We start from the raw sequence: 16,260 nt of genomic DNA, 5'->3' as shown, positions 1-16,260 counted from the left end.
AAACTTCTCTTCAGGAATAAATAAGTGTTGCTGGTTTACTAAACTGCTCTCTGTATTTTTATCAAACTCCTACCCCCAAAGTTTAACCCTTAACACTCCTGTGATTCTATTGGAAGATGAGTATGATTAAATCTCCCAGACTTATATGCCTAGCCTCCCCAGTATATCATTTCACATAACTAGCTTATACCTCTAAGGATCTTCTAGCTAAAGGTACATACGATATTGCACTTTCTAAGAGGAAGTTACAACAGTTGGAGATAAGAGGGAAATAAAACAGAGAGAGCAAACCAATTATTGGCAGGCGCATTGACAAAATGTCTATTAGGGGGAATCCCCTTTGGCATAAGAGTTTATATTCAAAATTAATGTGTTCAACCCCCTTTAGTTCAATTTATTTTACTGAAAGTTCCTTCTGGATCTTTGATGCAGTGTATGGTTTCAGCAGGCTTCTTTATGGCACTTTCTCCAAATAGTTCACTGTTCTTGATTCGGGGAGTTAGCAAGCTTCTTTTCCTGAAATTTTTCTCAAAATTTTTTAAATCTTAGATTTTGTGAAAATTATACAAGTCTCTTGGTATTATTGTGAAACTTTGCATTGCTGATAATAATTTAGTCCTTCATAGTTGATCATCATACCTGTAACATATACAGTGTTCTCCTGTTGCTGCTTACTTCAATTTGCATCAGTTCATATAAATCTTTCCAGGTTTTTCTCAACTGTTATTGCTTATGGTACAATACTATTCTATCACAACCATATACCACAGCTTATTCAGTCATTCCCCTGTTGATGGACATCCTGTCAATTTTCAATTCTTTGATGTGATATATTTCTTAAACACTATGTTTATCTGTCTTCCTTTTGTCCAGGTAGTTCATAGTGTGTCTAATGATAATATCACTTCTGTTTCTCCCATGCCCTAATCTTTTTCATCTCTAATGAATTTATCAATTTTTTTTATTTTGAAAAAATAGGATGCCTTACATACCCCACTAGGGCTCTATTTCAGTCATGTATTGTATCGACAATCGCCATAAAATTTACAAAGTTGACATTTTCTCTTAGCATTAGTCTCTTTTAATTCATATATTTTGTTATCATTATTCATAATTGATATATCTGTCATAGTTTTTATTATTTTATTGGATTTTATCTGCTGTGTATTACTTGGCATCTCATTTGTTGTTCTTTCTCTTTTATATTGGTAAATGTGTGTGTGTGTGTGTGTGTGTGTGTGTGATTTTTACCTTCTCTCTTTTCAATTTAAAGTTCTTCTGATTAGTTTTGCAAAATTTCAGGCAAAGATAATTTTACAAGAATTCTTGAGGTGAACTCTTATCCCTGGCTTTTAACTTTGCTCCAGAAGTATTTAAGTGAAAGTTCTATGAACAGTTTTGTCATTTTGTTAACATTCTGTGAAATGACAATAGCCCATAACTTTGGCACACCTTGGAGAATCATTTTTGTAAAACTATCTAATCCCTCTTAAATTCTGCCTTCTATCCATCCTTCAAACTCTCTCCCTGCCCCTAACTTGAGGACTAAAAAAATCCCAATCCTGTTACAAACAATTAAAAAAAAATTCCAAACTAGCGATCTCCAAAAAAAAGTCTCATTTTGCAATCTCAGTAAATCTTTCCTAGGAGGTAAAAAAATAATAAACATAATGTGGCATTTAACTATGTGCTAAGTTCTTTAAAATGGTTATCTCATTTAAACCTTATAACAACCTCAGAGTTGATACTATTATTAACCCCATTTTACAGAGAGAATTGAAGCAAACAGGTTGAGTGACTTGGCCAAGCTCACACAGGTAGTAAATATTAGAGGCTGGATTTGAGCTTTGGATCTTCTTGACACTCTTGTCACCTAGCTGTCCCTAGGTGGCATTTCATCCTTAGTCCTCTGGAGGTGTGGTTGGTTGTTATGCTGATGAGTACCTAATTCTTTCAAACATGTTTATGGCTTCTTTATTGCTGTTAATGTATAAATTGTTACTCAGATTCTTTATTTCACTTGATATGATACTATGGAATTTTCCAAACATAGATTTTATTACATACAAACTTTTCCATGTTTCTCTGAATTCATTCCCTTTGTCATTTCTTACAACACAGTACTAATTCCATCACGTTTATATGACATAATTTATCCATCCACTCCCCAATTTATGGACACATTCTCATCCCCATTCTTTGCCACCTCAAAAAAACCATTTTTTTTAACATTTCCTGACTCCAGTCTCTGTAATCTGCCCTCCATCCATCTGACTGACAATGTGTTAATCTTAAAGGCCAGGTCTGACGGTATCAAGAAGTTAAAATGGTTTCCTCTTGCCTCTAGAATAAAATATAAAATTTCTCTTTTTTGGCATTTAAAGCCTTTTTTTTCAGTTGACTCCAACTTCCCTTTCCAACCAAGCTGACCTTATTGTTTCTCATACACAGTAGTCCAAGATTTGTGCATTACCATCTCATAAAATGACTTTGCTGATGCCTTGATTACTTGTAAATATTGACATCTTTCTGTGGTGCCTGGTATCTCCTGATAAAATGTAAATGTGAGGATTAGTTCACTTGGGCTTGGTGTGCCCAGAACCTAGCGGAGCGCCTGGTCCTTACACACACGAGGTCTATGGAAGGAGCCGTGTTTTCCGACTTTGCCGGTGCCTGGGGAGCCTGCCCTGTTTTAGATCCGTGCTCCAAGAGGCCCATATTTCAGAGGGATTCTCAGATGACTCATATATGAGAGTTTTCCAAGCACTTTCCCTCTAAACAGCATTTTACAGAAAAAAGAAACTTTTCAGAGGTCAGGTGATTTGTGTGCTTCAGGTCTCAGGGAAGGTCTCCCGCCCCAGCCCTGCTGCTCTGCTCATTGCATCAAGGCGCCTTCATTAGCCTCCACAAGAGACTCCAGGATGAAGGTCAGGCATGGTAGATTGAGATCTAAATGAGACCTTCCAGGCCCCACCCTCCCAGGGTCTACATAAAGGTACACATTTAGAGAAGTGAAATAATTTGTTCAAGGCCACTTGGTTAATAAGTAAGTGGCAAAGGTGTGAATTGAACCTGGGATCTCTGACTCCAAATTGATTCTCCCTCCCCCCGCCCCCCACTTGCTGCACCATAAACCCTGTGTACCAGAGGGTTAAAGAACAGATTGTCAGTATTGGAGCTAATCCCTCCCCCCTGGATACAGGAAGACAGCATGAGAATTTATTTGCCAATGAAAACACATGGCTGTATTCCTGTAGATTCTCTAGATCTTCCTTCAAGAGAATAAAGGATCAATTAATTGTAGATACTTTTTACATTCTGATGCAAGACCAATTACTACCATTATTTCCTTATTAGATAAAATCCAAGAATGTAATATAATTAATTGCTTTTTAATTTCCTAGATGGCAGTCCTTAATGGTCACTTGTGTTTCTAAGAGGTAGGGGGTAAGTTGGCTCACTGAAAATGGGTTCTTTCACTGATGTAGAATCTTCATTTTATCTTATTTTTTGGTACTTTTAATGAGATTGTGATCTTATTGTGTCATAATTAGCTGTTTTCTTTTCATTATAGAAACAAAGACTACAAAATGTCAGCCCTTGAGATTCAAGTCATAGTCCCAACACCACCAACAAACTCCAATGGCCCAATTGAGAGCACCTTAGGAACTCACAAAGGAATGAAGAGACAACCAGAGGTTGCAACGGTGTTGAGTTTTCATAATATCTGCTATCAAGTGAAAGTGAAGACTGGTTTCATAGGTTGTCGGAAGATTACTAAGAAAGAAATACTCAAGAATGTCAAGTAAGTCCATGAATCTTGTTTGGAGTGTCTGTCACAAGCCACTTAGTTCTTTGCTAGTCCTTGAACACAACAATCCATGTTTTGAATTTAAACATTTTTTGGTAGTTGATGCCCGCATCTGTAACTTTTCCCTTCCCGATCTCCATCTTCTGGTTTCCCCAGCTTCCTTCAAAGTCTTAGTAAGATTTAACCTTACACAAGAACCCTTTCCTGGTACTCCTTAAACCTAGTTCCTTTCTTCCTGAAGTTATCTCCAATTGATCATGTATTTATCTTATTAATACATACTCATTTGCATGTTGTCTCTCCCATTAGATTGTAAGCTCTTTGGGGGCAGAGACTGCTTTTTGTCCTTTTTTTTTTTTCTATCTCAATCATTTAGCATATATGTTTGGCACATAGTAGGAACTTAATAACTGCTTATTGATTTTATGTTAGTAATAATCTTTGGGGATCAGCTAGATGGTAGAGAGGATAGAATGCCAGGTCTGGCAATGAGAGTCCTTGGTTCTAATGTGGCCTCAAAGAACACATCCTAGCTATGTGTGACCCTGGTCAAGTCATTTGGCCCAACTGCCTAATCCTTATTGCTCTTCTGCCTTGGAATTGATACTTAGTATTGATTCTAAGATGGAAGATAAAGGTTTAGAAAAAAAAAAGAAAGGAAATTGGGAGTCAGTCAAAGGTTCTTTCATGTCATGAACATATGAACCCTTCAGAATAGTAACAACTTCAATAAATCAAGCACTTATTATTTGCCCAAAACTGGTGCTATATAAAAAAAAAAGTCCTAGTTCCTTATATTCTGATAAGAAAGATAATATGTAAATAACCAGATGGTAATCTCTGAGGAAAGCATTAGCAGTTGGGGAGACCCAGAAAAGTCTCTATTAGAAGGTGGGATTTCAGAAGTTGAGCGTTGAAGGAAGCCAGAGGATCTAGACTAGCAGTGAGGGGGCACTTTGTAGCATCAGCCCAAGGAGAGATGAGAAATGAGAAACTAAAGAAACTGAAGGAAGGAGCCCAAGGTTGGTCTTACTGTTCTTACTGAGCAAGTTTTAGAATCTTAGAGTCAAGACTATATTGGTCCCAAGGCAGAAGAGCGGTAAGAGCTAGGAAATGGGGGTTAAGTGTCACTCAGCTAAGGAGTGTCTGAAGCTGGATTTGAACCCAAGACCTCCTTTCTCTCAATTCACTGAGCTGCCAGGAAGCTTCCTTGAGCAATTTTATAACATGTATTTTATATATACAACACAAATGGCCAGTGAAGGGTGGGGTTAGTTTGGAGAGTTCTGACATAATAGGATTTGAAAAATTAAAAAATCTGATTCATTCTCTGTCGGTGGTTGAGGGCTTGCTCATATGTGCTTTGTTCCTGCAACATGTAATTATGTTCAGTTAAATTGCTTTGCTTAGAGATGCAAAGGTGGGGCGTGGGGCATGGGGAAGAAATGAGGAAGGTGCAGTAATCAGGGTGAGAGGTGCTCAGAGCATGAACTCCAGGGGCAGGGTTAGAGGACAGAGGAGAGAACTGATAACGTTTAACAGCTCAGACCATCCCAATGTGGGTATGAGGCTCAAATGAGACGCTGAATGCAGACCACTGTGGATCTTCATAATGATTCCATTTCCTGAGCTTTGTTCTCACTCTTGCTTATCTCAAGAAATGTTTATAGAGTGATATTGGGAAGGGGTATTGGTAAATATTCAATAACTCAGATTTTTGAGGAAAATATTTGTACATTCAGACCTAGAGATTAGAAGTCCTGGGTTCTAAACTAGCCTCAAATACTTTCTAGCTGTGGGACCCTGGGCAAGTCATTAAACCCCCATTGCTTAGCCCTTCTGCCTTAGAACCAATACATAGTATTGATTCTAACAGAAGGTAAGGGTTTAAAAAAATTAGAAAAGAAAGAAAAAAGAGGGGCAGCTAGACGGCTCAGTGGATTGAGAACCATATCTGGAAATGAGAGGTTTTGAGTTTATATCTGGCCTTAGACACTTCCTAGCTGGATGACCCTAGGTAAGTCACTTAACTCCCATTGCCTAGCCCTTACTGTCCTTCTGCCTTGGAACTATCAATTTGAAAAAACCCAGAACTACCAAAATAGTCACAAGAAGGGTCTTTAATTGGGGTAATGTGATTAATCTGGGAAGATGCACAGACCCTCAGTCCTGGGACTTCCACTGAACTACAGAAATGCAGTATGTTTATGTAGATTTCGGAGAAGGGGAACACATGACTGTCACGTGCATTAGCCACAGTCTAAAATGATTGAGAGACGCCTGGGTGTAATAGCTAAAGGCTGGGGTACTGGGCAGTAGCCTAGATACAAAAGGATAAACTAAGAAAACAAAAAGGGTACTTAGACTTGATTATATCTGCTAATCCCATCTATTTTAAAAGATATTAAATTTTATTTTTTTCCCCAATTACAGGCAAAAACAGTTTCCAGCATTTTTAAGGAGACTGAGTCTTGAATTCTCTCTTTCTCTCATATCCCTCAACCCTCTATTCTCCTTGAGATTAGAACAATCTCATATAGGTACTACATGTGTAGTCATGTAAAACATTTTCCATCTTAATCCCTTTGTGGAAGGAAAGTCAAATAGAAATAAATGAAGAAAGTGAAAGAAGTTTGCTTTGGACCAGATTTATATTTGACTCTTTTTCTTTGGAAGTAGGTGGCATTTTTTATCACAAGTCCTTTGGGATAGCTTTGGATCATTCTATTGCTGAGAATACAGCTGTTCATTGTAAAGTATTTTTGTCCCTGTACAATGTTCTTGTTTATTTCACTTTCTTTCAGCTTTCCAGGTTTTTTGAGCTTCCCCTGCTTGTCATTTCTTACAGCACAATAGTATTACATTGCAATCATATACTATAACTTACTCAGCCATTCTCTAGTTGATGGGAATACCATCACTTTCCAAATCTTTGCCTCTTCCCCAGAAATGAGCTGCTCTAAATATTTTTCTGCCTCTAGGTCCTTCTCCTTTTTGTTTTTATTTTTTTATCTTTTGTGGATACAAACCTGATAAGATTGCTGGATCAAAGAGTATGTTTGTGCCCTTTTGGCACAGGTCCATATTGCTTTTCTGAATGATTAAATCATTTCACAACTCCAACAATACATTCTTTTCCATATCCCCTCCAAGTTTTGTTATTTTCCTTTTCTGTCATAATAGCCAATCTGATAGGTGGGGGGTGGTACCTCAGAATTGTTTTAATTTTATTTCTCTAATTAATAGTGATTAAGAGCATTTTTTGCATGACTACAGAGAATTTTACTTTATTTGAGAACTACCTATTCCTGTCCTTTGACCATTTATCAATTGGGGAATGACTTGGCTTCTTATACATTTAACTCATTTCTCTGTATATTTGAGAAATTAGGCCTTTATTAGATCAGATAGACTTAAAATTTTTTTTGCACCATTATGATTACTGTGGTTACTTTCCATCCTATTTACTTCCGTTTAGTTTCTGATCTCCACTTCCCCCAAGAGGGCACTCTTTTCTATCAGTGCTGCCCCACCCTCCTACTTTCCTGTAGAATAAGATAGATTTCTATACCCAATTGATCATGTGCGTTCTTCATTTATTGAGCCAGTTCTGACGAGAGTAAGGTTTATATGCTCCTCCTTATCTGCCCCATCTTCCCCATCACTCTAAATGTTCTTTCATGCGTCTTATGTGAGATAATTTACCCCATTCTTTTTTTTCTCCTTCCTCCTCCTTCCAGTGCACTCCACTTTCTCATGCCTTAATTTAATTTAATTTTTTTTATATCATCCCATTATAGTCACCTCCTTCTAACTGCCCTCATAATGACAAAGTTCTTTGGCATTACAAGAATCATCTCCCTTTGAGAGTCAGTTTTCCCATTCAGCTGTGATCTTTTCATCAGGAATGTTTGGAAGTCCTCTATTTCATTGAATATCCATTTTTTTTCCCCCTGAAGAATTATGCTCAGTTTTTCTGGGTAAGTGAGATTTTTAGCTCCTAACTCCTTTGCACTCTGGAATATCATATTCCAGGCCCTCTGATCCTTTCATGTAGAAGCTGCTACATTTGCGCTCTATAACTGTGGTGAAGGGAGCATCGGTCCAAGCTTCAGGTTCTTTGGGCTGCTGCCCTTAGAGTTGGCACTGGGGATCTGCCTGCTTTTAGTTCTTCCAAGGTGGTATGATGTAAGGAGACATGTGTTTAATACTCCTGTGCTCTGGTCTTTAAATAAACTGAAACACTCTTTCACCCCTTGGAACTATGGCTGTATGTGCTGCTGTGTGCTGGTGCTCCTCCTTACCCTGCAGCTGTGCCCCAGGACTGCCCGTATGGACAATGCAGCAAGATCCAGCAAAGGGACCCCTGTAATCTCCTTCTGAGAAGTGGTCTGACCACCACTCCCACCCCCTTACTGTCTGTGCTTCAGTTGTGCCCAAGGCTTGTTGCCCTCCCCCCCCCACCCACTCTGGTGCCCTAGAACCCTAGTTCCAGCCTTCTAAGTCATTTTGGGCTGAAGAATTGCTTCACATTGCCTTTTTGTGGGTTATGCTGCTCCAGAATTCATTTTGAGAAGTTACATTATTGCTTTTTGGAGGGTAATTTGGTAGAAATCAGATGGATCCCTGTACCTTCTCTGCCATCTTGGCTCCGCCCCTGTTAATCTTAGCTATAGTAATTCAGGGGTGCTCGAAGGGTTTATGGTTCAGTCTGGGACAAGGGTCAGTAAGGATGTTTCTTACAGGTTGTTTGGGGTGGAAATTCAGGGGACCTTGACAATTCCAAAGTTCACCCTCTTTAACCACCATTAAACAACATGACTGGGAAATCTATTACTTAAAATATAATGCTTTATTGAGAGAGAGAAAAATGTGGGGGCATTGCCTCCAGTCACTGACCCAGGACAGCTGCCCCCAGAGATTTACAGAGAAAGAGAATGGCCATGTCTGCCTTGACTCAACCCTGACTTGCAGACAAAATGTTCCCAGGTTTAGAGACACTCCCCATTTATAGGAAGATACAATAGAATTAACATTTCAAGAGGTTATAATACATTCAAGCAAATGAACATCTTCAAGAAATTGGAGAATAGCTTTACAGTAGGCTGTGAACATCAGTCTAGCCATTGGGCTTGACTTCCTGGAAGAAGCTTCAGTAGATACAATAGGTACAAAGCATTGGTCCATCCAGGGACTTCTGCCTCAGGCAAATTCCCAGACAAACTCACTTAAGGCTTTAAAGCCTTTGTATGGATGGGGGTGGCAGACCAGCTTTTACTAACTTTTTGGCAATATTAATAACTATTTATAACTTGAGAATAACACACTAATTTCTCACTCCACACACAGGTTGTCAGGAAAGAGGGTTAATTTGTAGTTTCACAAAATCATGTTGTCAGAACCAATGCACAGTATTGATTTTAAAATAGAAGATGAGGGTTTAAAAAAAAAGTTTAATCTGTGTTCTTAAAACTTTCTTAAGTCTTAAATCAGCAAACTAGGGGACCAAATCTGGTCTGCCCATTTTTTCATGGACTGACAGCTAAAAATGGTTTTTGTGTTTTTTAAATAATGTTTGTCTGTGTTTAGAAACGTAAAAACCATTCTTAGCTCACAGATCGAACAAAAACAAGCTGCAAGCTACATTGAACACTGGGCCAGAATTTGCTGAATCCTGGCCTAAACAATCAACAACACAATAAATCAAGCCTGATTTGGAATGATTGTCAATTTCCAATGTGTCAATACTCATGCTGGATACTGAATAATTGTCTTGTAAGAAATGTCAACTTGGAAAAACAGAACTATTAAGTAGTCAGAAAAACCATATAATTCAGCCACTATCACTGAGCCAAGAGCCAAAAACTGAACTGAGTCAAAACCCTGGGGCTCTGGGGTCAGTATCTCTGGGAGGAATCAACAAGCTAGAAGATTCTCCAAAGAACAGTAGAACATAGGGACCTTATATAGCCTTTGGGGAGCTCAGGGAATCAAACATGCACTGACAGGTTGTAAACAGGCTTGGGAAAGAGGCTGTAGCCAGAGGCTGGGATATCAGGGAGTGGTCTACTTACAATGGATACTAAAAGGAGTTCCTGCACTGGTGTTGGTCTTCTTGGGATATAATGGGGGAAACCTCCAAGACTAAAACATTTGATTAGATCTGCTAGCCCCACCTAAGCTGGGATCACCAAGTACTTTAAGGTCTATTGTTCAGTCTGCAATGGATGAGTCAGGGACTTCCTTTGGGATGAGTTCTCAGGGGACAGGGGCAAAATTGGGGTCTTCAGATTTCAAGTTGACAGAAAATTAGAACTGGCTCTCTATGGAAACAGGTCTTGATCATTTACACATGTAAAACCCAGTGGAAATGCACGTTGGCTATGGGAGGGGGTGGGAGAGGAGAGGGAAAAAATATGAATCATGTAACCATGGAAAATATTTCATAATTAATAAAATTTTTAAAATATATAAAAATAATAAAAATAACAATAAAAAAGAACTGGTTCTAGCACACCCTCGATCCAGCTCCTTTCCAGGATTCTAGGAGATGTATACTAGAGTCTCTTCCCTGTTTTCCATTCTGCTTTCTGAAATCTGTACTGGATCATTCACAAAATCTCCTTCATCCTTGATTTCTTTTTCATTCTTGTCATCTTTTGGTGTTCACAGAAGACATTGTATCTGTTAACTTGGAAAAAACACAGAACTATTAAATAGTCATAAAAGCCACTCTTTAATTAAGGGAAAGGGGGAACAGGGCTGAGTGGGCGCCACATGCCTTATGCAGAATTGAGGATTGAACTCTGCTTACTCTGCTCCCTGACCCCCTGGGATTGCCACCGCTCTAGATGATGACTCCAAGGAACAAAAGAAATTGGGGAACTTTTATATACCATTTGGGAAGATCCTTGGGCTGGGAAAGATGATTGACATGATCATACTGACAGGATACATCCTTAGCTATGGTCCTCATTTCTGGTTTGACCTTATTTGACATTCACTGACATACTCAGCAACTAGGAACTGGCTAATTCTTTGTCACTTGAGGTTTTTCATTTATTTGATGTCCACTTCTTCTGTGAACGTTATGCAGATTTTTGTTGCTACTTAGCTCCAAATTATTCTCTCTCTCTTTCTCTCTTTTATTAAACCTTTACCTTTGGTCTTATACCAAGGCAGAAGAGCAGTAAGGGCTAGACAATAGGGGTTAAGTGAATTGCTAGGAAAGTGTCTGAGGCCAGATATGAACTCAGGACCTCCTGATTCTAGGGCTGGCTCTCAATCCACTGAAGTCACCTTCTACCCCCTCTCATTTCTGAAGGAACTAAATATAGTTAATATAGTTATAAGGCTTATAGACTTTCTCTCCAAGCTGACCCTTTGACAAGATTAATTGACAAACACCCTGACTCCTAATTCTTCAACCTCCTATACATCTATGATTGCCAGCTTCAGTTTATCTCAGGCACCCACAGAGATGATAAATATATCGCAATTGCCAATAACTCCCATCTTCGGAATTTTGAACTGTGAAATTTTCATTTCTGATTATTTTATATCTTTCAAATTCTTCTGCTTTACCTAATCTTAGTCCTTAATACAAGCTTTAGTTCTTTTATTTTTATTTTTAAAATTTTATTTTATTTTATTTTATTTTTTCTCAATTACATGTAAACATAAATTTTAAACTTTCAAGTTCCAAATTCTCTCCCTCTCCCTTCTGAGCCCCTCATTTGATAAGTCAGGCAGATTGACGTAAATTATACATGTGCAGGCATAGAAAACATTTCTTTATTAGCCATGTTGCAAAAGAAAACAGACCAAAAACAAAAACACAAAAATAAAATTTTAAAAATGCTTTAATCTGCATTCAGACTCCATCAGTTCTTTCTCTGGAGGTAGATAACATTTTTCATCACAAGTCCTTTGGAATCGTCTTGGATCATTGTATTGCTGAGAATACCTAAGTCATTCACAGTTGATCATCCCACAATTTTGCTATCATGTGTATAATGTTCTCCTGATTCTGCTCATTTCACTTTGCATCAATTCATGTAAATCTTTCCCAATTTTTCTGAAAACATCTTGTCCTTCATTTCTTATGCCACAATAGTAATCAATTACAAAAATATTCCACAATTTATTCAGCCTTTCCCCATTTGAAGGACATCCCCATATTTTCCAAATTTTTGCTACCACAGAAAGAGTTGCTATAAATAATTTTGTATATGTGGATCATTTTCCTTTTTTTTTTTTTATATCTCTTTGGGATATAGACTTAATAGTAATATTGCTGGGTCAACTAGTATGTATAGTTTTATTACTTTTTGGGTTCCAAAAGCTTTCCAATTTATGACTCCCCCTGCAATGCATTAATGTCCTATTTTTTTTCCACATCCTTTTCAACCTCTGTCATTTTCCTTTTCTATTATATTAGTCAGTCTCTGATGGGTGTGAGATGGTACCTAAGAGTTGTTTTAATTTGAATTTCTCTCAAAGTGATTGAAATAATTTTTTTTTCATGTAACTAGGTAGTTTTGATTTCTTCTAGAAACTATTCCTATCCGTTAACCATTTATCAATTAGGGAATGACTTATATTTTTATAAATTTAACTCAGTTGTTTATATATTTGAGATATGAGGCCTTTGTGAGAGACATTTATGGTAAAGATTTTCCCATTTTCTTGCTTTTAATCTTTGTTGCATTGGTTTCATTTGTGCAACCCCTTTTTAATTTGATATAATCAAAATTATCCATTTTATTTCCCATAATTTTCTCTATATCTTGTTTAGTCATCAATTTTTCCCTTATACATAGATCTGACAGGTAAATTATTCCATGGTCCCCTAATTTGCGAATATCACCCTTTATGTCTAAACCATGGACCCATTTTGACCTTATCTTGATATTCAGTGTGAAATATTGGTTTATGCCTAGTTTCTGCCATACTGTTTTCAGTTTTCCCAGCAGTTTTTTGTTCCAAAAGCTTAAATCTTTGCATTTATCAAACAATAGATTACTATGATCATTTAGTACTCTGTATTATATACCTAATATAGTTCACTGATTCACCACTCTATTTCCTAGCCAGTTCCAGATCATTTTGATGATAAACACTTTATAAGACATCTGATACCACCAAGCTATTTCACATTTTTTTCATTGATTCACTTTGTTTTCTTTACTTTTCCTTCTTTCATATGAATTTCATTTATATTTTTTAGCTGCATAAAATAATTTTTTGGTAATTTGCTATGACAATAAATAAGTCAATTAATTTCATTAGAATTGTCATTTTTATTATAGTGACTCGACCTACTTATGAGTAATTAATATTTCTTCAACTGTTTAAGACTGACTTTATTTGTGTAGAAAGTTTCCTGTAATTGTATTCATAAAGTATTTAGATTTTTATTGGCAGATAGACTCCGAAATATTTCATAATCTCTGCAATTGCTTTAAATGGAATTCCTTTTTTTTCCTGCTGGTCTTTTGGGGTAATAAATAGGAAATGTTGATGATTTATGTATGTTTATTTTATATCCTATGGTTTTACCAAAGTTTTTAATTATTTCAACTAGTTTTTTAGTTCATTCTCTAGGATTCTCTAAGAATACCATCACATCATCTGCAAAGAGTGGTAATTTAGTTTCCTCATTGCCTATTCTAATTCCTTCAATTTCTTTTTCTTCTCTTATTGCTATAGCTAGCATTTCTAATATAGTATTGAATAATAGCGGTGACAGTGAGCATCTTTGTGACTCTTTTGGGAAGATTCCTAGCTTATCCTTATTACAGATAATGTTTACTGGTTTTAGGTAACTTACCACTTATTTTAAGGAAAACTCTTTATTCCTATTTTTTTATAGGAATGGATATTATATTATCCAAAGTGTTTTCTGTATCTATTGAGATAATCATGAATTCTGTTGATTTTATTAGTGATATGGCAAATAATGCACAGTTTTCATAATATTGGACCAGCACTGAATTCCTGGTAAGTCTCCTTGCTAGTATTTTTATTTAAATTTTTGCATCAATATTCATTAGGGAAATTGGCCTATAGTTTTTTTCTTGTTTTTGCTCTTTCTGGTTTAGGTATCGTCACCATATTTATGTCATAAAAAAGAATTTGGTAGGACTTCTCCTTTGTCTGTTTTTCCGAATAGTACTAGAATTATTTGTTTCTTAATTGTTTGGTAGAATTCATTTATGAATCTAGGAATCTTAGGGATTTTTTTCTAGGTACTTCAATTTCTTTTTCTGAGATGGAGTTATTTAAGTATTCTATTTCCTCTTCTGTTAATCTGGGTAATTTCTACTGTAAATATTCATACATTTTACATAGACTGTCAGAGGTGACTTTTTTTTTTTAAAACCTTACCTTCTGTCTTAGAATCAATACTGTGTATTGGTTCCAAGGCAGAAAAGTGGCAAGGGCTAGGCCGGTGATGGCAAACCTATGACACGCATGTCATTTTTGATGACATGCCATTTTTGATGACAACGCAGCCACATGTGGCTGCCTACAGAGAAGTATGGGGCCACTTGCTGAGGATGAAACATTTGCTGTAGTGTAGTGTAGACACTCTGTGCACTATAGATGACAGTTCTACCTACATTAATTTACCTATTTTGGTTTATTAAATACAGTTATACATTACAATTACACATTTTTGTTATTTAAACTATAAATATCATGAAATTATGCTTTTTTTTCTTGAAGTGACACATCACCCGGGTTATGCTTGTTTTTTTGGTGAATTTTGACATACCAAGCTCAAGAGGTTGCCCATCACTGGGCTAGGCAATGGGGGTTAAGTGACTTATCCAGGGTCACACAGCTAGGAGGCCAGATTTGAACCTAGTACCTCCTGTCTCTAGGCTTGGCTGTCAACCCACAGAGCCATCTAGCTGTCCCCATGGATATGTGACTCTTGTTGGAGTCCTAGCTCCTTTGTTTTCTGGAATATCATATTCTAAAGCAGTGACGGTGAACCTATGGCATGGGGGGGCCATCCCCATCCCCCAGTTCATTACTATAAAGGCAGAGGGACCCAGTTGGAACTGCTCTCCTCCTTCCCCTCTTCACCATGTCTGACAACATTTTATCACAGCACCCGCCCCTCTGCCCAGCAGCCCAATGGGAGCACACAGGAGGTAAGGTGGGTGGCTCACAGGTGGCAGAGCTGGAGGGGAGCAGAGCCCTCAGGCTACTCCCCTCCCCCTCTCTATACTCACTGAGGACATTCTTCACTTCACCCATCCCTCTGCCCAGTAGCCTTAGGAGTTTTTATTTTAGGATCTTTTTCAAGAGGTGATTGGTAGGTGCTTTCAAATTCTATTTTTCCCTCTTCAAGAAGATCAGGACAATTTTCTCTGAGGATTTTTTGTAATATGATGTCCAAGCACTTTTTTGATCATGGCTTTTAAGTAGTCTGATAATTCTTAGTTTATCACTCTGCATCTATTCCTCAGGTTAGTTGTTCTCTTCAATAAAATATTTCACTTTTCTTTCTATTCTTTTTATTCTTTTTATTTTGTTTTTATTTTGATATCTCATGGAGTCATTAACTTCTATTTGCCCAGTTCTAATTTTTAGAAAATTTTTTTCTTCATTAAATTTTTGTATCTCTTTTCCCATTTGGCCTATTCTACTTTTTAAGCTATTGTTTTCTTTCAGTGAATTTTTGTGTCTCCTTTTCTATTTGACCAGTTCTTTTTAAGAAGTTATTTCCTTGAGTGAATTTTTGTGCCTCATTTTACATTTGGCCAAGTCCACTTTTTATGAAATTATTTTCTTCATTCTGCCATATTGACTCCTGGAAGTCCAAAGTAATTTTCTATGGTCACATTTTTTTGTTGTTTACTCATTTTTCTTGCCTTTTTTTTGCCTTTCAGGTATTTTGTGCTGCTGTTTTCAGAACTCTTTCTTACAGCAGAACTCTTTCTGGGAGGGGGGGGGTATCTATAAGTTTTTGGTCCTTTCAGGGTAGCATGATCTAAGGAGTGGTGTTGAGACTCTTCTCTTACCCTGTGCTCTAGTCCAATCACTCTATACTGGAGCTTTGACAAGGGCCCTTGCACCCCTTTGGTCACGTTTCCTTGTGTCTCTATAATTGTGACTTGGGCACTTGCTTTCCTATGACTGCAAGCACCAAAGGTCCTTTCAACCTTGTACCTGAGACCAATGCCCTGGCTCCCTTGTGAGCAATCACAAGCACTTTTCAATGCCCAGGAACTGTTAGCAAAGTCCCCACTACCTGGCAACCTGGTATGGCCTATTTGCAATGCAATAAGGTCCAGCACCCATTGCTAGCAAAGGGTCACTTGCAATCTTCTGATCAGTTGTCCAACTCCAGTGTAGTTTTGTCCTGAGGACTCCTGAAGTTGTTTCTGCCACTGATGCAGCCACCTCCAGGGCCTACTTCTGGATTTCTAGGT

The 16,260-nt window shown here is 37.5% G+C and overlaps 1 protein-coding gene across 1 annotated transcript in view; it reads left to right on the top strand.

Moving 5' to 3' along the window:
* Window positions 1-16,260, top strand: part of ABCG2 (ATP binding cassette subfamily G member 2 (Junior blood group)) — a 105,961-nt gene that overhangs the window by 14,247 nt on the left and 75,454 nt on the right. Inside the window, exon 2 of the mRNA XM_044681513.1 lies at window positions 3,575-3,805. Coding sequence (XP_044537448.1) covers window positions 3,591-3,805 — 215 coding nt within the window. The 5' untranslated portion in view covers window positions 3,575-3,590. The remainder of the gene's footprint in view (window positions 1-3,574; window positions 3,806-16,260) is intronic.

The sequence above is a fragment of the Gracilinanus agilis genome, chromosome 6 (genome assembly GCF_016433145.1).
Source record: "Gracilinanus agilis isolate LMUSP501 chromosome 6, AgileGrace, whole genome shotgun sequence".
Taxonomy (NCBI): Eukaryota; Metazoa; Chordata; class Mammalia; order Didelphimorphia; family Didelphidae; genus Gracilinanus; species Gracilinanus agilis.
This window is presented reverse-complemented; position numbering and strand designations above follow the sequence as displayed.